Consider the following 25,315-nt stretch of genomic DNA (forward strand, 5'->3'; position numbering starts at 1 on the left):
TAAACCACAGCCTCTGCGTAAATCCCGCCTGAACACGCGCACGGGAGCGGAGCGCAACACGTCCGCCTCCTGTCAGCTGCGCGTGCGTCCGACCACAGCCACGTGCACGCGCTCTCTCCGCTTCTGCCGCTGCTCGTCTCTCGCGCGGCGCGGCACTACAGTCGGCACGCGGCACAGGCGGAGGGAGGAGCGCGCTTTCCGCCCCCTCCTCGCGCACACGCCTTCAACTAGTGGTTCTCGGCTCATTTGGAAGTCCGCAGCAGTTCTGTCCGCACCGACACCGCTCTTCTTTCGGATTTTACGCGCTGGATTACCGCTCTTTCTCGGGAATATTCGCTTTTTGTGGATGTGTTTGTGACGCGCAGGGGATGCCGGGACCGTAGCGCTGCAGTTTGGACCGTACGGAGCGCGTTTCTCTTCCGTCTCCAGCGCGATGTTTGACGGAGCCAGGATGAGCCGCGGGTCGCTATTGTTCCTCCTGAGCCAAGCGCTGCTGGTGGGAGCGCTCACGGGTAGGTCCTGCTCCCCGCGCTCCCTCCACTCCCTCCCTCCCGGCTCTCCCTCTGCTCCTTTCCGGCTCTACCTCCTCTGTATGCCCGCTCTCCCTCTGCTCCTTGTCCTCTCCCTGTCCGCTGTGTGCGCAATCTCTCCCGGCTCTGTCTCTGACCTCTCTCTGTGTCCACTCTCCCTGACTGTTCTTTCCTCCGCTCTCCCTCTTCTCCGTCTCGGCTCGGTCTCATCTCTCTTCCCCGGGTTCCTTCTCATCCGAATACCCGCTCTCCCTCTGCTCTCTCCCTCCTCTCTGTGTCCGCTGTCAGTGCGTAAATCCGGACCGCTGTAATCGCCTCTCGTGTGTCTACTCCATCTGACAGTGAACAATGACAGCGCGTGGCTTTTGACCGCGGGATCAGACGCGGCCACTTCGCGTCCTCACGTTTTACACCACCTTTATTCACACATGTCCCGTGTCATTTTCGCGTTTTGGTGTTTTTTTGCGGTGAACACTGCGTCGTGCCATGATCCGTCGCTCTTCACGTTACGCGCGGAGACACCTTTTTACGCGCTGTTAAACCTGCGTGACACTACATGGCACAGCTGGCACAGAATGCGGCATTTCACCTGTGAAAATGACACTTTTACGCACAACGCACCGCAGACAGAGAAGCGACACCGTTTTACCAGAACATGTGAATGAATTAGGCTAATTAAGAAAAATGCGAGAAGAAAAAAAAGAAAAAACGTTTATAGCGATAGGATTTTTTTTTATATTTGGGAATTTATATTTTAAGGTTCGATAAATAGGTTAATTAAATAATGTGCCATAATGAGTAGAGATGTGGCTGATGGATTTCAATTTGTAGATAAAAAAAAAAAAAAAAAAAAAAAAAAAAAAAAAAAGATAGAAAATTAAGTTAAACATTTGATTTTTGCCCTGTTACAGCTGGTTCATAACATTCTTTTGTGTTGGACAGTTTTACGCAGTGGCACAGGAGCTGTTATCAAATGGAAAATACGCTTTGGCGATGTTAAATCTCCCACTTTTCGCTCGTGTTTTTGTTCACATTTTGGCTGCAGACATTTCTCACACTGCGCCAGGATTCCGCTCGTGTTTCGGTTGTTTTTTTTGTTTTGTTTTTTTTAAGTTGAACTGTTGAGTTTTACCCAAATCCTCTCCCGATAATCAGGCGGTTTCTGTTCTTTCCTGGTCTTAAATTGTAAGCCTAAAACCAAAGAACGATGGGTAAAATGTTGAAATATGCGCGGTAATAGATTCCAGTGTGGTCTGCGCTGCTTGTACATTCCCACGTTTGCTCATAATGTGTGTGTGGGTCTGAACTAAACGATTCTATTTGTCACTGTGACGCTGCGTAAAGATGTGGCGTTATTTTTGAGTTTGTCAGAGAGTCATGTGACCCTCTCTCAGACGGAGCAGAGCCAGGATTCTGTCTCATTCTCTCGAATTTACGTCAGAAATGTCCAAAAGTCAAATCCACAAATGTTTTTTTCCCCCTTTTTTCATTTCTATCAGTGACGAGGTCCATTTTCCCGCTGTATTTATTCAACCACATCACAACATCTGCAGATTAACTAGAGACATCTGACCTGCCCCCAACTCAGTCTGACACTACAGGGATATACAGGGAGGATGGGAGGGCATCTGACACACAGGGATGGAAACAGAGGATGGGAGGGCATCTGACACACAGGGATGGAAACAGAGGATGGGAGGGCATCTGACACTACAGGGATATACAGGGAGGATGGGAGGGCATCTGACACACAGGGATATAGGAGGACGGGAGGGGATCTGACACACAGGAATATACACAGGGGATGGTAGGGCATCTGACATACTGATGGGTGTTTGTGTCTTGGCAGAGGAGTGCGGGGGGAACATAGAGATCGATACCCCGGACTACCTGACCTCCCCGGACTACCCCTCGGCCTACCCGCCCTCGCAGCACTGTGTCTGGGTCATCACTGCTCCAGAGCCCAGTCAAAAGATCCTCATCAACTTCAACCCACACTTCGACCTGGAGGACCGCGACTGCAAGTGAGTCCTACCCCCCCACAGAGCGCACCCACACCGGGGAGGGAACCACGGGAGGACCGCGGGGAGAGGGCTAGGGGAAACACCCGAGTCCTGCCCGCTCACAACGCACTCACACCGGGGAAGGGAGGGACAGGGGAGGACTGGGAGAAGAGGGGAGAGCTGTGTCCTGCCCGGTGACAGCTGCGGAACTGCGCCCTCTTTTGGGGAGAGGATGCGTGTCTGCTGCTGCGCGGTGTGGGGAGCAGGGAGAGATCTGTGGATTTTTTTTTTTAAACATTTTATTTAATTTGATGAATGAGGATAACTCTTTTCTCTTCTCTGCAAAGAACAAAAATACGCAAGTTCCATCAGGCGAGACTAACGGACTGAAATGGGAATGGAATTAGATTTGGGTTTAAGATTAGATTAGATTTTCGTTTTGTCTTATTTCTTGCTGGTTGGTGGTGATTTACTTAAACAAAGTGAATGACGGGTTTCACTGTTGTTTGAGCTCAATAATTGTGAATAATTATGAACTCGTGCTGTTTCTTCACAAAAATAGTAACAGTAAAACTATGACATAAATATATAAAACCATCAGCTCCAAATGATTGTCTCAAATGCCCTTGTTCTTGAGGCTGCAGTGTGTTTGGAATGAGGGGATTTTTTGACTTTTTTTTTTTTTTTTTTTTTTGGAAAGTTTTGCCTGCTGCAGTGCCTGCCTGCTGCAGGTCCTGGCTTGAAGAAGCCATCAGGACAACATCATCTGCAAACAGCAGAGATGAAATCCTGTGGTTCCCAAACCAGGCCCCCTCCGGCCCCTGGCTGCGCCTAGAAATTCTGTCCATAAATATAATGAACAGAACCGGTGACAAAGGGCAGCCCTGGCGGAGGCACTGGGGCGGTTTGCAGCCGAGTGTGAAGCGGCTGGGATGAGAATCAGCTCCTCCAAATCCGAGGCCATGGTTCTCGACCGGAAAAAGGTGGTTTGCTCTCTCCGGGTGGGTGGTGAGTCTCTGCCCCAAGTGGAGGAGTTCAAGTATCTCGGGGTCTTGTTCACGAGTGAGGGAAGGATGGAGCGGGAGATTGACAGGCGGATCGGTGCAGCGTCTGCAGTGATGCAGTCGCTGTATCGGTCCGTTGTGGTAAAGAAGGAGCTGAGCCGGAAGGCGAAGCTCTCGATTTACCGGTCAATCTACGTTCCTACCCTCACCTATGGTCATGAGCTTTGGGTAATGACCGAAAGGACAAGGTCGCGGATACAAGCGGCTGAAATGGGCTTCCTCCGCAGAGTGGCCGGGCGCACCCTTAGGGATAGGGTGAGGAGCTCGGTCACACGGGAGGAGCTCGGAGTAGAGCCTCTGCTCCTACACGTTGAGAGGAACCAGCTGAGGTGGCTCGGGCATCTGCTCAGGATGCCTCCTGGACGCCTCCCTAGGGAGGTGTTCTGGGCATGTCCCACCGGGAGGAGGCCCCGGGGAAGACCCAGGACACGCTGGAGGGACTATGTCTCTCGGCTGGCCTGGGAACGCCTTGGGGTCCCACCGGAGGAGCTGGAGGACGTGTCCGGGGTGAGGGAAGTCTGGGAGTCCCTGCTTAGACTGCTGCCCCCGCGACCCGGCCGGATAAGCGGAAGAAAATGGATGGATGGATGGATGGATGGATGGAAAGTTTTGCTCTTTTGAAACTGACAGCTCATGTTTGTGTAATTCATTGCTGTATTTGTATGGTGGCTGGTTGAATTGTCTCAGGTCTGGTCTCTGGTCTGATCTCTAGTCTTTGGTCTCTGGTCTCTGGTCCCTTGTCTCAGGTCTGGTCTCTGGTCTGATCTCTGGTCTGGTCTCTGGTCTGATCGCTAGTCTTTGGTCTCTGGTCTCTGGTCCCTTGTCTCAGGTCTGGTCTCTGGTCTGGTCTCTGGTCTTTGGTCTCTGGTCTCTGGTCCCTTGTCTCAGGTCTGGTCTCTGGTCTGGTCTCTGGTCTGGTCTCTGGTCTGATCTCTGGTCTGGTCTCTGGTCTGATCGCTAGTCTTTGGTCTCTGGTCTCTGGTCTCTGGTCCCTTGTCTCAGGTCTGGTCTCTGGTCTGGTCTCTGGTCTGATCTCTAGTCTTTGGTCTCTGGTCTCTGGTCTCTGGTCCCTTGTCTCAGGTCTGGTCTCTGGTCTGGTCTCTGGTCTGATCTCTAGTCTTTGGTCTCTGGTCTCTGGTCTCTGGTCCCTTGTCTCAGGTCTGGTCTCTGGTCTGGTCTCTGGTCTGATCTCTAGTCTTTGGTCTCTGGTCTCTGGTCTCTGGTCCCTTGTCTCAGGTCTGGTCTCTGGTCTGGTCTCTGGTCTGATCTCTAGTCTTTGGTCTCTGGTCTCTGGTCCCTTGTCTCAGGTCTGGTCTCTGGTCTACTCTCTGGTCTAGTCTCTGGTCTGGTCTCTGGTCTCTGGTCTCTGGTCTCTGGTCTCTGGTCTCTGGTCTCTGGTCTCTGGTCTCTGGTCTACTCTCTGGTCTAGTCTCAGGTCTGGTGTCTGGTCTCTGGTCTGTTTTATGGTCTGGATTTTTTTCAGTTCCCCTTTGGTCAAATGTCTCAGGACATATTGATTTAAATGATGTTTCCTATACACATACATGAAAGAACAAAGCAAGTGGCAGAGTGGTTAGCACCCCACGGCAGGAGGGTCTCAGGTCCGAGTTCAGGACAGCCTGGCTTCAGGACAGCTGTGGAGTGACTGAAGACTGCACCACACTGTAAACCTCAGTATAAATCTAATGAATTATTATTACATCACACAAAAGTTCCATAGGATAATCTTAATCTTAATGTTTGTTTTGTGACTGTGGCTAAGTTCTTGGTTCCTCTCTGAGTTCTTGTGGATCTAAAGAAGCAGAAGCTCGTCTGTTCTGCAGATGTGTTTGGGATAAAGATAACAGAATTATGTGGGAGAGATTAGGTAAAAACAAACATGAAATTTTTTTCAAATTGTTGATAGAAAAGCTACAGCAGGAATAAACCAAAATTAAATCAGGATTTCACAAAGATTAAACTAGGTGTAAATTAGGTTCAAACCAGGACTAAATCAGAACTAAATAAGGTCTAAGCCAAGACTAAAGCAGGTCTAAGCCAGGAGTACAGCAGGACCAAAGCAGGTCTGGACACAGTGACATATGGGAGGTCAGCTCTGTGACCCGACACAACAGTTCAAAGTCTGTCCATCTGTTTCTATAGGAGCAAAACAAGAGGTAATATTTCACATGCCCACACAGGAAACAGGACTAAAGCAGCACTGGAAATGGACTAAACCAGGACTAAACCATTACTGAAACTGAACTAAACCAGGACTAAACCAGGACTGAAACAATACTAAAGCAGGACTAAAAACAAGACCTAATCAGGACTAAAACCAAGACTAAAATGGGACTGAAACTGGAGTAAACAAGGACTGAAACTGGACTAAACCAGGAATAAACCAGGACTTAACCAGGACTAAAACTGGACTAAAGCAGGACTGCAACTGGACTAAAACAATTCTGAAACTGGAAAAAAAGCAGGACTAAACCACGAATAGGACTGGACTAAAATAGAAATAAACCAGGACTAATTTTAGAAGTTAAATGAGGTCATTTAAACCCCACAAAAGTCAACCTAAGTATAAAAAGCTTTAATACTGGTCCGTGAGTGTCTCTGTTCCTTTCTCAGTCATAGAATGTGAGGTCAAGACTGCTCTCACACACTCTCACTCTCAGAGACTCTGCACACTCTCACACACTCTGCACACTGTCACACACTCTGCACACTCTCAGAGACTCTCTTAGACTCTGCACACTCTCACAGACTCTGCACACTCTCACGCACTCTGCACACTCTCACAGACTCTGCACACTCTCACGCACTCTGCACACTCTCACAGAGTCTGCACACTGTCACACACTCTGCACACTCCCAGAGACTCTCTTAGACTCTGCACACTCTCACAGACTCTGCACACTCTCTCAGACTCTGCACACTCTCACACACTCTGCACACTCTCACACACTCTGCACACTCTCAGAGACTCTCTTAGACTCTGCACACTCTCACACACTCTGCACACTCTCACACACTCTGCACACTCTCACACACTCTGCACACTCTCACACACTCTGCACACTCTCACACACTCTGCACACTCTCACACACTCTGCTCTTTCGTCAGTTGGTCAATATTTGGGAATAAGCTTAGAAATGTGATGTTTTTTCTCACAATACTCACAATAATCAGTGAAATGTGACATGTTACATCACTACTTATTAATCAATATGAAACTTGAAAATGGCTGACCGCTGAGTGCTGAGTCTACATTCTTTCTATGCTTTATGTTTTTGTTTAGTTAAATCAAATCTAAACCGGATCCTCTCTGTGTCCCTGATCCTTCACTGATGTTTGAGTTTCACATGTTCTCGTATCATTCCATTCCTCTGGACCATGATCAGAATCTGAGCCAGACTTGGACCGGTCTAGACTCTGGACTCGGGTATAATCTTGGTCTAATCCTCCAGAAGTTTGGAACATTCTGACTTAGTCCCAAAAACAACAACGTCTTACTGCCAAAGTCTGAATCTCTGAGGCCCACCCACAAGATACAAATCTGACAAGAGGACAGAGCGTCAGAAAAGCAGAGGAGCAGAGGAGCAGAGGGTCAGAGGAGCAGAGGGTCAGAGGAGCAGAGGGTCAGAGAAGCAAAGAAGCAGAAGATGGGTGTAGCTGTGGTTTCTGGTCACTTAAACTTCCTGGTTTCATTTCCTCATGTTCTTAACAGTAAAAACTCTGTCTCTGCAGAACATGGCTTTGGGTGGAGGTTTGTTCTCCATCGTTTGCATTTTTTTATAGTTTAGTGGTTTGGTCCTGTTGCCATGAGTCCCCGTTCAGTGCCGGCTCAGTCCCGGTTTAGTCCTGGTTTTCCCTCTCACATTAAAGTTTTTATGAGGCGACACGACTCAACGTGCTGCAATGTTTTAATTTTGCAACAACAAATATTTGTATAATTATGGTTTTTAAACTTCAGTGATACATATTTCCTCCGGGCTTTTCTGTCCGATGCCCTCCCACAAACAAAACAAGCTTATCCACCTTCCTCAGCACAATATATTTACCTTCTTTTAAAAATATTTTCCTACACAAGTGATGTCGTTGTTTTGAATTGGCTGAAGTCACATGACCCCAGCTCGGAGCAGTCACATGACCTCCTGAGTGGAACTGTCATGGCCGCCGGGGGGTTTACAGTCTATTTTGGACTTCTGAAAGGAAGAGGAACTGATTTCAGGAATTGTTTTGAGTGTGTTGCAGTAATCCTGAAGATTTTTAGTTTTAATAACATTTCACAACAAGACTTACCTAAACCAAGTCTAAACCAGGTCTAAACCAGGTCTAAACCAGGTCTAAACCAGGTCTAAACCAGGTCTAAACCAGGTCTAAACCAGGTCTAAACTAGGATTGAACTGGGATTGAACTGGGACTAAATGAGGACTAAACCAGAACTGTTTGCAGATGTGGTAATGTTGACATTAACCACACAGGACAAGACCTTGACTCTCCCATAAAAACTAGGACAAACAAATAAACCCTGACCTATTTCTGTGCACCAGGTCTAAATCAGGACTAAACCAGGACTAAACCAGAACTAGACCAGGAATAAACCAGGAATAAACCAGAACTAAACCAGGACTAAACCAGGACTAAACCAGAACTAGACCAGGAATAAACCAGGACTAAACCAGGACTAAACCAGGCCTAAACCAGGCCTAAACCAGGACTAAACCAGGACTAAACCAGGTCTAAACCAAGAATAAACCAGGACTAAATTAGGTCTATACCAGGACTAAAGCAGGTCTAAAGCAGAACTAAACCAGGTCTAAACCAGGACCAAACCAGGACCAAACCAGGACTAAACCAAGACAAATCCAGGTCTAAACCAGGACTAAATCAGGACTAAATCAGGGATAAATCAAGACTAGACCAGGACTAAACAAAGATTAAATTAAGACCAAACCAAAACGATATCAGGACTAAACCAAGACTAAACCAGGACCGCAGCAGAATTAAAGGAGGCCTAAACCTTGAAAAAATGACCTGGTTTAGTCCTGTTTCAGTCCTGGTCCAGTCCTGGTTTAAGGTAGATAACAGTTCTCATTTTGACCTTATTTAAACTGTAGTGTAAAAGTGAATAAATCTGGTTCCTGTTTCTGTCCTAAACATTTGTCCAGAAAAATCCCGTCTGTTCTTTTGGCCGGAGCAGAGTTTAGATTCTGAGGAAGTCGCCTTAATCTGAAAATAAACAAGTCACAAAGAATTTACAAAAACAGTGTGAACAATGAGCCAGAGGGAAGTTACACAGTGAAGCTTTAACAGCAATGTAACACAATGGGACTGAACCAGGACTGAACCAGGACTGAACCAGGACTGAACCAGAACTGAACCAGGACTGAATCAGGACTGAACCAGGACTAAACCAGAACTGAACCAGAACTGAACCAGGTTTGAACCAGGTCTTGTTTACCTCTGTGTCACAGTGAAAGTCCATGTTGTACAAACCTCAGAGGTCGTTGAACTCTGACCCCTCCATGACCCCTGTGACCCCTGCCTGACCCCTCCAGTGTCACATCAGGTCAGACCCGAGAACGTCACATAAAAAAAGTTTGAGAATGAAAGAAATGGTGTCAAATTCAGATCTGACACTCTGACAGAAGAGTTACAGTGTGACTGAGTTCAGTCCTGGTTTAGTCCTGGTTTAGTCCTGGTTTAGTCCTGGTTTAGTACTGGTTTAGTACTGGTTTAGTCCCGGTTTAGTCCTGTTCCTTACATGTTTTTATTTTGTTGTTTCACTATTTTGTTTTACTTAAATTGAAGAGTCTAAACCAGGACTCAATAGGGACTAAACCAGGACTTAATCAGGACTAAACCAGGACTAAACCAGGACTAAACCAGGACTAAACCAGGTCTACACCAGGTCTCAGTTTGTGTTACACTAAAGTAGGTCGTGAGTTGAAAAGTGCTGCGCCTCAGAAAATCTTCCTCTGGGAAATTAACTCTGAATCTCATTTAGAAACTTCATCTGAAACAGAAAGAGAAAGAGAACAGAGAGAGGGATGGAGGGAAGAGAAGGGGTGAGAGAGGGAAAGAACAGAGAGAGGGAGGCAGAGAAATAGAAGAGGAGGAGAGAGATCGGTGAGACAGGGAGAGAAAAGAGAGAGAGAGCAAAAGAGGAGGGACAGAGAGAGAAACGCTGAGGTGAAGGAGAGAGAACAGAGGAGGAGAGAAGCAACAGAGAAGAAAGGAAACTTCATCTGAACAAGAACTAGAGAGAGAGAGAGAGAAGGAGGAGAGAGCGAAAGTAGAGAAAGAGAAAGAGAGAGGAGGAGGTGGGAAGAGGAGGGGATGGAGAGGGAAAGAGGGCAAGGGAGAAGAGATAGAAAAAGGATTATTGACACTAATATGAAAACAATTATGCTGCTTTTAAAGCAATCTGACTCTCCTCGGGGTCAAAGGTCGCTGCAGTCGCTGTTGGCCATGTTGTGTTTGTTCAGAGAGTCCAGATAAATCCCTCACACAAATGAAACAAAACAACCACATTCAGCTGTTTGACAAGAAAACACCTCCACGACTGAACCAGCAGCTCCTGAAGTCAAGTCACATGAGTTTAGAACATTTAACAAGGACCGCAGTGCTTCAGTCATGGTTCAGCTTCAGTCCTGTTTTAGTCCTGGTTCAGCCCTGGTTTAGTCCTGGTTTAGTCTTGGTTTAGTCCTGGTTTAGTCTTGATTTAGTCCTGGTTTAGCCCTGGTTTAGTCCTGGTTTAGTCCTGGTTTAGCCCTGGTTTAGTCCTGGTTTTGTTCTGGTTTAGTCCTGGTTTTGTTCTGGTTTAGTCCTGGTTTAGTCCTGGTTTAGCCCTGGTTTAGTCCTGGTTTTGTTCTGGTTTAGTCCTGGTTTAATCCTGGTATAGTCCTGGTTTAGTCCTGGTTTAGCCCTGGTTTAGTCCTGGTTTAGTCCTGGTTTAGTCCAGGTTAATCCTGCTTTATTCTTCTGTATTATATTTGTTCTAATTTCACCAGATTAGATTTCAAAACCTGAAACACAAAATTAAGGGAGTTGTGGTGTTTGTGGGTGAGCTCGTCGATGCTGATGGGTGTTTTTGCTCTGGAACATTCTGTTGTTCAGTTGAGTTTGAGTTGTGTTCTTTCCAGTGTTGTATATAGAGTGATTCATGAATCTTTGAGTTATTTTCATTCTTCTGCATTTTAAGGTAACATTGGTCTGAAAATCCCAGTTTTCCCCTACCCCCCAGACACGCCCACTGTGACGTACACACTTCCATCTCCAGTTTGATTCTCCTAATCGGTGATACACATTGGATTTGGTAGAGTTGCGTTGTCATTACAGATGGAAATTGTAATGCAAATAAAATGAATAAAATGTAATATAACCTACGTTTGTTTGCTCTCTACCATGTTATAACATTGTTCCCTCATCAAAAAAATGTCTGAAGAGGTTTGAGATGTCATCCCTGTATGTTTGAATAATTTAGCGATCTCTCCAGGGCCCTATTCAAACCCTCCTTATGGTTAGCAGTACGAGCCTGTACAACGCTCCGCCCACAAGCCTACATCACCCATGTGCCCACATGACAATCATCCATACATATACAAAACATGAAACAAAACTGTCCACAGCAACTTGACAAACCTGATGTGATGTGCAGTAGTTTCATAAGTGGGATGCATGATGATTGTGTTGTGAAAGGGGAGTGACTTAGTGTGGAGAGCAAAGGGAGAGGGGAGTGAAACTTATAAAACATGTTAATACGTTGCTTTGGGTGAATATAGTATTAATGTAATACCCCGTAGAAGTGAAGTAGCTCCTCTTTAATCATGTCGTGTTGTGTGTTGTGTGTTGTGCGTTGTGTGTTGTGTGTTGTGCGTTGTGTGTTGTGTGTTGTGCGTTGTGTGTTGGTGCTGTAGACTGTGGACAGTACAAACACAGTCTGCTCCTGTACGTCACATGACTTGATAACCCAGAGCTGCAGAGACGTCTGTACAACATGACAGTTTGATTCTGATCTCATCGTGTTTCAGGTTAAACTCAAAAACACTCGTTTAAATGATCACTGCTTTTACTGTGGAAATAATGATGGGATTTTACTGCAGTTTGTCCTTGGGCCATTCTCTCTCTCTTCTCCCCTCTCTTTCTCTCTCTCTCTCTCCTCCCTATTGTCTCTCTCTCTTCTCCTTCTCCTCTCTCTCTCCTCTCCTCTCTCTGTATCTCTCCTTCCTTCCTTCACTCACTCTTTCTTTTTCTCTTTCTCTCCATCCTTTTTCTCTCCCTTCTCTCTCGCTCCTCCCTCTCTCACCCCCCTCTCTGTCCTCCTCCTTTGCCTTCTCTTTCTCTCCTCCCTCCCTCTCTCACCTCCTCTCTTTATCTCTCCTCTGCTCTCTTTACTTTCTCTCTGTATCTTTTCTCCTCCTCTTGTTCTACACATGTTCCTCATCTCCCTCCCCCCTTCTCTCTTTTCCCCTCTTTCCCTCTCTCTGTTTCTCTCATTTTACACATGTTCAGATCCAGAGGTGATTTTTTACAATGGGACATAATGACTGTAATAAAACGTCTTTTATTTTTATAAGGTCAAAGTTTCATCAGGATTTTACTACTGACCCACAGACATGCAGAGGAGGGACAGTGGGGACAGAGGAGGGACAGTGGGACAGAGGAGGGACAGAGGAGGATATGGTACAGAGGAGGGACAGTGGGACAGAGGAGGGACAGAGGAGGATATGGTACAGAGGAGGGACAGTGGGACAGAGGAGGGACAGTGGGGCAGAGGAGGATATGGTACAGAGGAGGGACAGTGGGACAGAGGAGGGACAGTGGGACAGAGGAGGGACAGAGGAGGATATGGTACAGAGGAGGGACAGTGGGACAGAGGAGGGACAGTGGGGCAGAGGAGGATATGGTACAGAGGAGGGACAGTGGGACAGAGGAGGGACAGAGGAGGATATGGTACAGAGGAGGGACAGCTGTGCAGAGGACACACGTGGGACAGAGGAGGGACAGTGGGACAGAGGAGGGACAGAGGAGGATATGGTACAGAGGAGGGACAGCTGTTCAGAGGAGGGGCAGTGGGACAGAGGAGGGACAGCTGTGCAGAGGACACACGTGGGACAGAGGAGGGACAGTGGTAGAGAGGAGGGTTGTTGAGGTCTAGAGGAGGACAGATTTATGCCGCAGAGTATAGTTTTTCATGACAGAGGAGTACAAAGGCCTCCTGTGCTGCAGTGCATTCTGGGCCATTACTCATAGTGTAGCAGTGATTGCAGTTCTCTGTGGGGGTTCCAGATGGCGCTGCCATTGTGCCCTGGAGCAAGGCGTTGTTTGTGCGGCGGACAGACCCCCCTCTGTCACAGCAGGTCGTTACCATGGCGCCTCGGGGCGTTTACAGCGGCGGACATTTTGGTTTTTTCAGACACACTGCTGTAGAGCGGAGTGTCACACAGAGGAGCTGAGGCTGAGAGAACGACTGCTGTCAAAAGAATCGAACATCAGACACTAACGATACTGAAACTAGTATCAAAACTAGATACTCATTTAAGTAGGTATCGATACTGAAAAAGTCACATTCACAGGACAGAAATGAACTTTTCCTGAATATCTTTTTGTGAAATTTGTTGGTGCAGAACGTTTCATTGACATTGTGGGTTTTGTCGGAGAGAAAACTTACAAACATACAGCACTTCAGAGTCACACTGTGATCCAACATTTATGTAAATTTGTCTGAACACATTCTGTACTGTACAGGAGACACGGCACAGAGGAGACTGATGGACAATGGTCTACAGTCCAACAGCCAATCAGGACGTAGAACACAATGCATGTTCAGACGCTGTAAAAAAACATGTAAAATTGCACACACAAAAAAAATGTGCGAGACTACAAAAGGTGAACCATGATATAGTGAGGGACCGTTGTACACAGATATAAGGCCACATGGAAATATAAAAGAAAGTACTACCATTTAATGTGGAAAATCACATTCTGGTGTCTAAAGAAAGAATGTTTTTTATTATCATTGTAGTATCAGAATCGGCATCGAGTCTATTCCTTAACAATGAAATCACCTTTGAAATTGTAGTATCATGACAACACTTCTCCTGACACATTACACACAATACTCAGTCTTTCTAAAATGTGTAAAATCTATAATAACATTTCTGGATGTATAGAGTCAAAACAAGAATTTAAAGCTTCAGTGTGTAACATCCTGGAGGTGTCACGTCACCTGGATGATTCCATGGAAATAGAACGCAATGCTTCAGAACAATCTCCATGGAAACAGATATGTTTTATGCCATAATGTGGAAGATTATTGACAAAGGAACAGCATTTCCATGGAACAATACTGGAGTGTCTCATAAAGACCATGAACTCTGCAGCAGTGATTCTCAACCTGGAATAGTCCCGTTATAGACCTGGTTTAGTCCTGTTATAGACCTGGTTTAGTTCTAGATTAGACCTGGAATAGTCCTGTTATAGACCTGGTTTAGTCCTAGATTAGACCTGGAATAGTCCTGTTATAGACCTGGTTCAGTCCTGGATTAGACCTGGAATAGTCCCATTATAGACCTGGTTTAGTCCTAGATTAGACCTGGAATAGTCCCGTTATAGACCTGGTTTAGTCCTGGATTAGACCTGGAATAGTCCTGTTATAGACCTGGTTTAGTCCTGGATTAGACCTGGAATAGTCCTGTTGTAGACCTGGTTTAGTCCTAGATTAGACCTGGAATAGTCCTGTTATAGACCTGGTTTAGTCCTGTTATAGACCTGGAATAGTCCTGTTATAGACCTGGTTTAGTCCTGGATTAGACCTGGAATAGTCCCGTTATAGACCTGGTTCAGTCCTGGATTAGACCTGGAATAGTCCCGTTACAGACCTGGTTCAGTCCTGGATTAGACCTGGAATAGTCCTGTTATAGACCTGGTTTAGTCCTGTTATAGACCCGGAATAGTCCTGTTATAGACCTGGTTTAGTCCTGTTATAGACCTGGAATAGTCCTGTTATAGACCTGGTTTAGTCCTGGATTAGACCTGGAATAGTCCTGTTATAGACCTGGTTTAGTCCTGGATTAGACCTGGAATAGTCCCGTTATAGACCTGGTTTAGTCCTAGATTAGACCTGGAATAGTCTCGTTATAGACCTGGTTTAGTCCTGGATTAGACCTGGAATAGTCCCGTTATAGACCTGGTTTAGTCCTGGATTAGACCTGGAATAGTCCTGTTATAGACCTGGTTTAGATCTGGATTAGACCTGGAATAGTCCTGTTATAGACCTGGTTTAGTCCTGGATTAGACCTGGAATAGTCCTGTTATAGACCTGGTTTAGTCCTGTTATAGACCCGGAATAGTCCTGTTATAGACCTGGTTTAGTCCTGTTATAGACCCGGAATAGTCCTGTTATAGACCTGGTTTAGTTCTGGATTAGACCTGGAATAGTCCTGTTATAGACCTGGTTTAGATCTGGAAGGACCTTCCTGTCTCCACATATTTGATGACACAGTGCGTGACTCCCAACAGTGATTTTGAGCTAATAACTGACCAGTGTCTCGCTCCCTCCAGATTCTTAAAAACACTTGTCAGACAGACGGACTCCACTGCTGAAAAAAGCATGTGTGTGTCAGTTATTTCTCACATCACGGGGACCAAGAATCTTATTATCAAAAACTTGATTTAAAGTTCTGATCTGAGTTCAGGACTGAACCAGGACAGGTTAAGGTTAGGGTTTAGGTTAAGGTTTGGCAAGTAGTGACTGAGTGGTTAAGCTTAGTATTAGTCTCCAGAAAATGAGCAGAAGTCAATGCAATGTCCTCGAGAAGCATTGAAACCCAGCGTTGTGTGTGTGGTCTATCTGAAATCAGGTTTAAATGTGACGGGACTTGGAGTCGCTGTTTTGTCTTGAACTAATCAAAAATGTCTGGTATGTCTCTACTCCTGTCTGCTTGGGTTTTTCTCTGACTGAGCAAGGGATTTTGGGTCTGGCCTCTCTGGACTCTGTTCTGGTCTCTGGTGTCTGGTGTCTGGTGTCTGGTCTCTGGTCTCTGGTCTCTGGTCTCTGGTCTCTGGTCTGGTCTCTGGTCTCTGGTCTCTGGTCTCTGGTCTCTGGTCTCTGGTCTCTGGTCTCTGGTCTGGTCTCTGGTCTCTGGTCTCTGGTCTCTGGTCTCTGGTCTCTGGTCTGGTCTCTGGTCTCTGGTCTCTGGCCTCTGGTCTCTGGTCTGGTCTTTGGTCTGTGGTCTCTGGTCTGGTCTCTGGTCTGGTCTCTGGTCTCTGGTCTCCGGTCTCTGGTCTCTGGTCTCTGGTCTCTGGTCTCTGGTCTGGTCTCTGGTCTCTGGTCTCTGGTCTCTGGCCTCTGGTCTCTGGTCTGGTCTTTGGTCTGTGGTCTCTGGTCTGGTCTCTGGTCTCAGTTCTCTGGTCCGGTCTCTGGTCTCTGGTCTCTGGTCTCTGGTCTCTGGTCTGGTCTCTGGTCTCTGGTCTCTGGTCTCTGGTCTCTGGTCTCTGGTCTCTGGTCTCTGGTCTCTGGTCTCTGGTCTGGTCTGGTCTCTGGTCTGGTCTCTGGTCTAGTCTCTTGTGTCTATAGTTAAAATCTATAACTCGTGTGGATCATTTTGTTATAATTTGCACATTTTAAATCACAATATTCATCTGAAACGACTTAATAAAAAAACAAATCCGTTGATCTCTGGGCTGGAAAATTGCACAGCCCAATGAGGTGTGAGGAGAAACTCTCTGAAAAGTACATTTTGAAGAATAAATCCTTTAATATTTGTGGATTACGTTGTTCACAAAAGTGTTTAAAGGGAGAGAGAGTAGTAGTAGTAGTAGTAGTAGTAATAGTAGTAATAGCAGTATTTTCAGAGACATGTCCTTCACATATAAAACAGTCAGATTCCTGTTGAGTCCAGAAAAGTTCAGTTTGAATTTGTTGCGTAATTTTGACATTTTCGAAGTGTCTGTGCAGATGTGGAACAGATGTGATAGACAGAGGAGAGAGAAAGAGAGAGGACAGGAGGAGGGGAGGAGAGAGAAGGAGGTGAGAAAGAGAGGGGGTAGGGAGCGAGAGGGGTGGCGAGAGCAGAGGAGCAGAAAAAGAGAGGAGGGAGAGGAGAAAGACAGGAGCGAGAGAGGAGAGGGTGTTTGTGCAGATGTGGAACAGATGTGATGGACAGAAGAGAGAGACACAGAGAAGGAGGGAGAGAAAGAGAGGAGGGAGAGAGGGGAGATGAGGAGAGACAGGGAGAAGAGAGGGAGACTGTGCAGATGTGAAGCAAATGTGATGTACAGGGGAGAGAGAGCGGGGGATGGAGAGAAGGAGGAGAAAGAGGGAGAGGGAGAGAGAAGAGAAAAGAAGAGGAGGAGGATGGAGGGAGGGAGGGAGGGAGGGAGAGGAGGCTACGGGAGCAATGTTGATAACTGTTTAGAGAGTTGTGGGAGAAAGAAAGGAGAGTGAGAGAAAGAAAGAAAGGAGTGAGAGAGAAGGAGAGAGAGGGAGAAAGAGGGGGGAAGAGGGGGAAGAGAGACAGCAGGAGAAAGAGGGAGAGAGCAGAGAAAGTGAGAGGGAGAGAGAGAGCAGAGAAAAAGAGAGGGAAGAGAGACAGTGGGAGGGAGAGGAAGAGAGAGGGGGAGGGAGCAGAGAAAGAGAGAGAGAAGAGACAGCGAGAGAAAGTGGGAGAGAGCAGAGAAAGAGGGAGGGAAGAGAGAGGGAGAGAGGGAGAGAGAGAGCAGCGACAAAGAGAGAGAAGAGAGACAGTGGGAGTGGGTGGGAGAGAGCAGAGAAAAAGAGAGGGAAGAGACAGTGAGAGAGAGGGATAGAGAGAGCAGAGAAAAAGAGAAGGAAGAGACAGTGATAGAGAGGGATAGAGAGAGCAGAGAAAAAGAGAGGGAAGAGACAGTGATAGAGAGGGATAGAGAGAGCAGAGAAAAAGAGAGGGAAGAGACAGTGATAGAGAGGGATAGAGAGAGCAGAGAAAAAGAGAGGGAAGAGACAGTGAGAGAGAGAGGGATAGAGAGAGCAGAGAAAAAGAGATGTAAGAGAAACAGTGGGAGAGAGGGAGAGAGCAGAGAAAAAGAGAGGGAAGAGAGGGAGAAAAGACAGACGACAGCAGTATTGATTTCATATTTCACTGTCTGTGTTTGGAAACCTGAAACATGCTGCTCTTGTGAAACAAACTTGGCTTTTCTTTGCTTTCGTCAAAGAGTGAGACCCCTGTAGATCTGAGCAGGTTCAGAGGAGGTTCTGTGGAGGTTCTGAGGAGGTTCTGAGGAGGTTCTGAGGAGGTTCTGAGGAGGTTCTGAGGAGGTTCTGTGGAGGTTCAGAGGAGGTTCTGTGGAGGTTCAGAGGAGGATCAGAGGAGGTTCAGAGGAGGTTCAGAGGAGGTTCTAGGGAATGGAGTGCATGTAAACAGAGACAGATCAGATCTACTTTATAAAATACATTGTTTCCTAGTACTTTTTCTGCATAAACAGAAGTTTTTGCATGAACTCCCCCTGCAGGTGTACTCTTGTGAGTGCAGTCTGGGTCAGATATATACAGATACGTAATAGTTATAGAGCTTTTGCCACTCTCCCATTTTAGTCGACCATTTGACACAGCTTTAGTTAACTGCAGCCCTATTCTGAACTCTATAATCTGAAGAGTGTGTGAGAAGTGTGTGAGGAGTGTGTGAGGAGTGTGTGAGGACTGTGTGAGGAGTGTGTGAGGAGTGTGAGAGGAGTGTGTGAGGAGTGTGTGAGGACTGTGTGAGGAGTGTGTGAGGAGTGTGAGAGGAGTGTGTGAGGAGTGTGTGAGGACTGTGTGAGGAGTGTGTGAGGAGTGTGAGAGGAGTGTGTGAGGAGTGTGTGAGGAGTATCTGAGGAGTGTGGGTGGAGTGTGACAAGAGTGTGTGTGAGGAATGTGTGAGGATTATCTGAGGAGTATGTGAGGAGTGTGAGAGGAGTATGTGAGGAGTATCTGAGGAGTGTGCGAGGACTGTGTGAGGAGTGTGAGAGGAGTATGTGAGGAGTATCTGAGGAGTGTGCGAGGAGTGTGAGAGGAGTATGTGAGGAGTATCTGAGGAGTGTGCGAGGAGTGTGAGAGGAGTATGTGAGGAGTATCTGAGGAGTGCGAGAGAAGTGTGAGAGGAGTGTGTGAGGAGTATCTGAGGAGTGTGCAAGGAGTGTGTGAGGAGTATCTGAGGTGTGCGAGGAGTGTGTGAGGAGTATTAGAGGAGTATCTGAGGAGTATCTGAGGAGTGTCTGAGGAGTGTGAGAGGAGTGTGTGAGGAGTGTCTGAGGAGTGTGCGAGGACTGTGTGAGGAGTATTAGAGGAGTATCTGAAGAGTGTGTGAGGAGTGTCTGAGGAGTGTGCGAGGACTGTGTGAGGAGTATTAGAGGAGTATCTGAAGAGTGTGTGAGGAGTGTCTGAGGAGTGTGCGAGGACTGTGTGAGGAGTATTAGAGGAGTATCTGAAGAGTGTGTGAGGAGTGTCTGAGGAGTGCGAGAGGAGTGTGCAAGGAGTGTGTGAGTAGGAGTTCAGATGTGGAGCAGATGTTCCAAGCACAGATTCCTCAGGGAGCTTTTCATTCTCTCACCTCGTTAAGATCCAATCGACCCACACATCTCATCCTCCTTTCTCTCTCCCCTCTACTTATCTTCTCATCCCTCTTTCTCTCTCCTCCTCTACTCATTTCTCTCATTGCTCTTTCTCTCTCCTCCTCTCTCATCTCACTTTGTCTCTCCTCTGCTCATCTCCTCCTCTCAATCCCTCTCATTTTTTCTCATCCTCTCTTTCCCTCTCACTCTCTCTATCTCTCCTCCTCTCTTTCTACCTGTCCCTCCCTCTCTCCTGTCCTCTGCTCCCCCTCTTTCTCTCCTCTGTTCCCTTTCTCTCTCTCACTCTTCTCTTTCACTGCCGTTGTGGTATTTCCTGGTTGCGAGTGCGATTCCCCAGATGCTGAATCAGAATAGTTGTGATTAGGAATGTTTAGATCAGCAGGAGCTTTCCTCTTTTCCGAGTCGCTCTCAAAGGGATGTGGAATGACACATTATACACTGTTATGGGGAATAGTTCATATTTGATTCCTCACATCTATGTTTCTGTAAATGTTTGTGCACTGACACATGAGGAATGGCTCATGTTTCATAGTTAGCTCACGTCTAAATATAAAAGTCTATCTGCAGAGGTGATGGAGTAGACAGAAATTGTACTGCACTGTATATATTACTCGAGTAAGAGTACTGAGCACTGTGAATACTGCAGATGTCTGACAGGAGCAGGTCTGTGACAAGAGCAGGTCTGTGACAGGAGCAGATGTCTGACATTTGAGTTAAAGCCGCTCTGGGGGAGACACATCTGGTCTGGATTCATCACTTTTACAACTATTTTTGGAGCAGATTTTTTTTTACTCAGCACTGTAGATCTGTAGTCCTTTAGTCTAATAATCATGTTATTCAGATGATAAGGATTTATGTGGGACAGCAGCAAAAAGAGGAGTGAGGGAGGGAGAGAGTGAGGGAGTGAGGGAGTGAGAGAGTCGGCAAGTCAGGGAGTGAGGGAACAGAAGATTTGTTAATTTTGGTATTTATCTGTAAAACATCAGATTAAACATCAGATTAAACTCATGATTAACTCGTCTTTATATAAATACATAGTTTCCCATAGTCATATAGGCCCCGCCCACCACCTGAAATTCAGTTCAAGTTTATTTATGTAACATATTTAAAACACCTTCAACTGACCAAAGAGCTTCACTTAAAAGTCAACTGTGTGTATATATATATATATATATATATATATATATATATATATATATATATATATATATATATATATATATATATATATATATATATATATATATATATATATATATATATATATATATATATATATATATATACATACTGCTTGTTTGTTTATTATTTAATGAAGGGACAATGCATATTAAGAACAAAGGCATGGGGAACAAATTCCACACCTGTAAATATGCAGGATTATAGCCAGTGCCAATTTTCATCCTTTGTCCCTTGCTAGAAAAAAACAAAAAACAAACCACGCAGCCACACCACAGCTTATAAAAACAATACGTACAAAATACAAACCCTCTTTCATATCTTAAAACTCCATAGACCATCCATAGACCATCTATGTATGTGTATATATATATATATATATATATATATATATATATATATGTATGTGTATATATATATATATATATATATATATATATATATATATATATATGTATGTGTGTGTGTATATATATATATATATATATACACACACACACATATATGTGTGTGTGTGTGTGTATATATATATATATATATATATATATATATATTATATATATATATATATATATATATATATATATATATATATATATATATATATATATATATATATATATATAGTCTAATCTTAAACTGCATTAAAGACTGAGGATCTGATAAGCAGAGGGTGTTCCATAGTCTGGGTGCAGCCACAGAAAAGGCTCTCTCACCTCTGGTCTTGAGCCCGGCTTTGGGCACAGCTGACCTCTGACCTCAGGGCTGTGGGTGGAGTATAGGGCTGCAGCAACTCAGAAGAGGATGACCCATAGTGCGCAGACAGAGGACTGATAGAGCATAGACAGAGGACCGATAGAGTGCAGACAGAGGACCCATAGAGCGCAGACTGAGGACCCATAGAGCGCAGACTGAGAACCCATAGAGCGCAGACAGGACCCATAGAGCGCAGACAGAGGACCCATAGAGCGCAGTTTGAGGACCCATAGAGTGCAGACTGAGGACCCATAGAGCGCAGACTGAGAACCCATAGAGCGCACGCATTTAAACATAATCACATTTTTGAATTACACTTAATGTGAAACAGGAGTCAGTGCAGATCACACTCTCAGGCCTGATGTGTCTTGCGTCTTAATTTTTGTCTCAGTCGAACTGTAGTCTTCTGGACATTTTGTGAGCACTGCAGGGAGCCGTGGTTCAGCTTCACAGACAAAATATTAAAATAATCCAGACGCCATGTTACAAATGTGAGGATTGCATTTTTAAAATCCGCCTGTGGAAGGTAGAACTTTACTTTGGCAAGGAACCTCAACTGAGAGAAGCTGGACTTTATCACATAGTTAATGCCCTTGTCCAGTTTGAACCTGGAGTCCACAGTCGCCCAAAGGTTTTACACTGCAGGGAAATGACTTCATCCAAATCTGGAACATTGATGATTGTGTAATTTTTCTGTTGAAATGTTATTGTGTAATTCCAGATATGACTATGTGGAGGTGTATAACGGAGGAGGCGAGAGGGCTCCGATGATTGGGAAGTTTTGTGGGAAAATCGCTCCGTCTCCGATCGTGTCCAGCGGCTCTCAGCTCACCGTCAAGTTTGTGTCCGACTACGAGACGCACGGAGCCGGCTTCTCCATCCGCTACGAGGTCTTCAAAACAGGTGTGTCAGATGCCCTACCATCCTCTTATATCCCTGTAGTGTTAGACTAAGATGGAGGCGGATCAAATGTCTCGAGTTAATCTGCAGATGTTGTGATGTGTCAGATGCCCTCCCAGATGTTGTGGTGTGGTTGGAGAAATATAAACATGAATATAAGACTGGACTAACAGGAGAAATACATGACTTTTTATAACATTATTGAATCAAAACGTCAAAAAAGGATACACTTTTTTTCATTTTTACCAATACTACACTTTGTACATACATATTCTATCTTGATGTCTTCATCCATCAGATTTAAAGAGCGGGTATTTTACTTCTATGGGGTATTAATTGTGACACATAACATATTTAGATCACAATTTTACCTTTTATTGTTTTCAAAATGCTATATTCGCCCAAAACAAACATATTAACATGTTTTATAAATTTTGCTTTCTTTTTTGTTGCTCCGCTTTCCCTTTGCTTTCCATGCTAAGTCCCTCCCTCCTTCAGAGCGCAACACAATCAGCGTTCAGTTTGGATTTGACTTTTGTAGATTTAAAAATGCCAAAAATGTCAGAAAATGAAGCAGGCCTTATATCAGATGGACTAATCCTTTTAAAAGTCCTGTTGACCTCTGCACTGGGGTCAGATGAACTCAAACTCCCACAATCCCCCTGGTGTGCGCTTTAACCCAGATAAACACAGTGTCCTTCATGAGAGCGCCCCCTCCTGGTCTCCGCTGGTCCCTGAGGAGCGTTCAGAGCGCTGTAGCCCAAAAACGTCACTCTAAATCGGGCGCGGCGTTTACCTCCTCTCTCTGCCAGCTCCGGCGGGTCCCTGGGGTCCAATAAGAGTCCACACTGAAGCCTGAAATAACTGCCCCCTAGTGGAACGTGAAGAGTGCAACGAGAGAGAATGAGACAAAGAGAAACAGGGGGAAGGGGGAGAGACAGGAGGAGAGAGGGAGGGAGAGAGGGAGAAATGAGCTGCAGAGAAATAGGACCGCAGAAGAGGAGAAAGAGAGGGAGAGAAAGAGGAGAGAGGGGTAGAAAAAGAGGGAAAGAGGGAGAGAGGGATCAACAAATGAGCCACAGGGAAACAGTAGGGGAAGAGAGGAGGTTTGGCAGGAAAAAAGAGGAAGGGAGAGAAGAGAGGGAGAGTGGAGGCACGCAGGGTAGACCGGAGAGAAAGAGGGAAAATGAGGAAGACAGAAAGAAGGGAGAAGGACAGAGGGAGGGAGGTAAGGAAGAAGGGAGAGGAAGAGAGAGGGGGAATGATGGAGAGGGGAAAAAGAGGAGGCAGAGAAGGACAGAAGAGCGAGGCAGGGCAGACAAAAGAGAGGGAGGAGGAACAAAAAAGGTAGAGAGAGGATGTTTTTGGCCAAAACATGGAAACAGTTTAGTTTGATAAATATGTGTTTGTTTGAGCTGTTTGTTACACGACTGCGGCTGCTGCTGGAGGAGTCATGTCTCTGATTTAGATTCTGTTAAACAAACTGTGTCTGAGACTATAGGACCAGACTTCTGCTCCTCCCTGTACTTGTACTTGTACTTGTATTACATGTACCTAATATGATATGATTTACCTTATTGATCCTTTGTGAGGGAAATTCATCAAACCAGGGACCCTCTTGCTGTGAAGTGTGAGTGCCGCCACAGCTGTACTACAGTAACTGAGCAGTAGCTATACTTGTACTACAGTATACTCAAGCAGTACTTTTGCAGTATTTTAGGCATGTTTGTGGTTTTCCTGTTTTGGTGGAGGAGGTCTGTTGTTCTGTTCCTCTGTTTAACCACAAAAATAAAACACGGAGAATGTAAAGAGGGGTTTTCCAGAGAGAGGGAGAGGAGGGGGAGTGAGGGAGTGAGGGAGTGAGAGAGAGGGAAAAGGGAAGCGGGGGTGAAAGAGAGGAAGAGAGAGGAAGAAAAAAGAGATGTAGAAAGAGGTGGATAAGGGACAAAAAGGAGGGGAGGAGGAGAGAGGGGGGAGGAGAGAGGTAGTAGTGGGACAGGTGGAGCAGCGGTTAAGCTCATAGGGAGGAGGGGGGTGAATTGAGAGAAACAGGGGACATAGAGAGAGGGAAAGAGGGGAGGAGGAAAGAGAGAGTGGAGGAGGAGGAGAGGGTTATAGGGAGGCAGGTGGAGCAGTTGTGGAGCAGTGGTGTAGCTCATTAGCCGGCGTCGTGTTCGTCCTTGTTCGTCCAACACTGAGATGGATCTGTGTTTAAGAATAACACAAAACAACTGGGTCAGACTGCAGGGGGCGCAGTCCTCTGTGTGTCTGTGTGTGACTGTGTGTGATTTAGAGAACAGAACTGCAAAACAAATTGCACAGGTTTAAAGCAGTCCCCTTCCTCTCCCGCTCTCTCTTTCTCTCCTTCTCTTTTCCCATCTCCCTCTCCCTCCTCTTCCTCTCCTCCCTTTCTTCTCTCCCCCTCTCTCTCCCCCCTCCATCCTTTCCCTTCTCCCTCTTTCTCTTCTTTCCCTCCCTCTCTTCTCTCCCTCTCCTCCTCTCCTCTCTTTCTCCTCTTTCACATTAACCTAAATGTATTGGTGCTGTCTTCCTCCTATGAATCTTCTAAACCGCCGGAGCTTCATTCTCAGATTAAAAAAACAAAAAAACAAAAACCATCTATCTGGACTGAAGCATCATGGGAGAATCTTGTGTTTTAATTGCTCTGCACTCAGCCCTGTCATTCACAAAACCAAAACCACCCCACACTCCCTGCCACGCACCACAGCCCCGCCCCCACACACCACAGCCCCGCCCCCACACACCACAGCCCCACCCCTCCTCACCACAGCCCCGCCCCACACCATACTGTTTTTGTTTTTTGTTTAATTCTTCTTTCCAGACACTGTTGCATCTGCACGCGTCAGTGGCTTTGTCTGCGGCCAATCAGAAACAGTTTTATAGCTAAAAAACACAAGCCACTCAGGCCTCTTATTGAGCTCAGAAGTCCCGCCCACTTCAAAGTCCGCTCTGCTTCCGGAAAAAAAGTTTCTCATAGACTTTTCCAAAACATTAAAATATACATGCAGACATTTGAGCTGGTTAAATAATGACACTCCCGCCCACTCACCACAAGCCCCGCCCCTGGTCACAAGCCCCGCCTCCTGTCCTCTTCCTCGTCACATTCTAGTGGTCATGTCGCCGCTTTAATGAACACTTCCTAAATAGAAACACATGTGCCTGCGGTTGAACCAATCAGAGGGGAGCAGCGACGAGTCCAGACCACAGTGACTGACAGGGCATCTGACTCTCACAGGCAAGGACTCCTCCATAAACTGTCACTGCTTAAGCTGAAGAGGGGGC

The 25,315-nt window shown here is 46.0% G+C and overlaps 1 protein-coding gene across 1 annotated transcript in view; it reads left to right on the plus strand.

Moving 5' to 3' along the window:
• The first annotated feature begins 244 nt into the window (after positions 1–244).
• Positions 245–25,315, plus strand: part of LOC117385139 (neuropilin-1a-like) — a 45,915-nt gene continuing 20,844 nt past the window's right edge. Inside the window, exons 1-3 of the mRNA XM_033982418.2 lie at positions 245–512; positions 2,380–2,554; positions 21,834–22,015. Of these exons, the coding sequence (XP_033838309.1) occupies positions 434–512; positions 2,380–2,554; positions 21,834–22,015 (436 nt within the window). The 5' untranslated portion in view covers positions 245–433. The remainder of the gene's footprint in view (positions 513–2,379; positions 2,555–21,833; positions 22,016–25,315) is intronic.

This window comes from Periophthalmus magnuspinnatus, chromosome 17 (assembly GCF_009829125.3).
Source record: "Periophthalmus magnuspinnatus isolate fPerMag1 chromosome 17, fPerMag1.2.pri, whole genome shotgun sequence".
NCBI classification, from domain to species: Eukaryota; Metazoa; Chordata; class Actinopteri; order Gobiiformes; family Gobiidae; genus Periophthalmus; species Periophthalmus magnuspinnatus.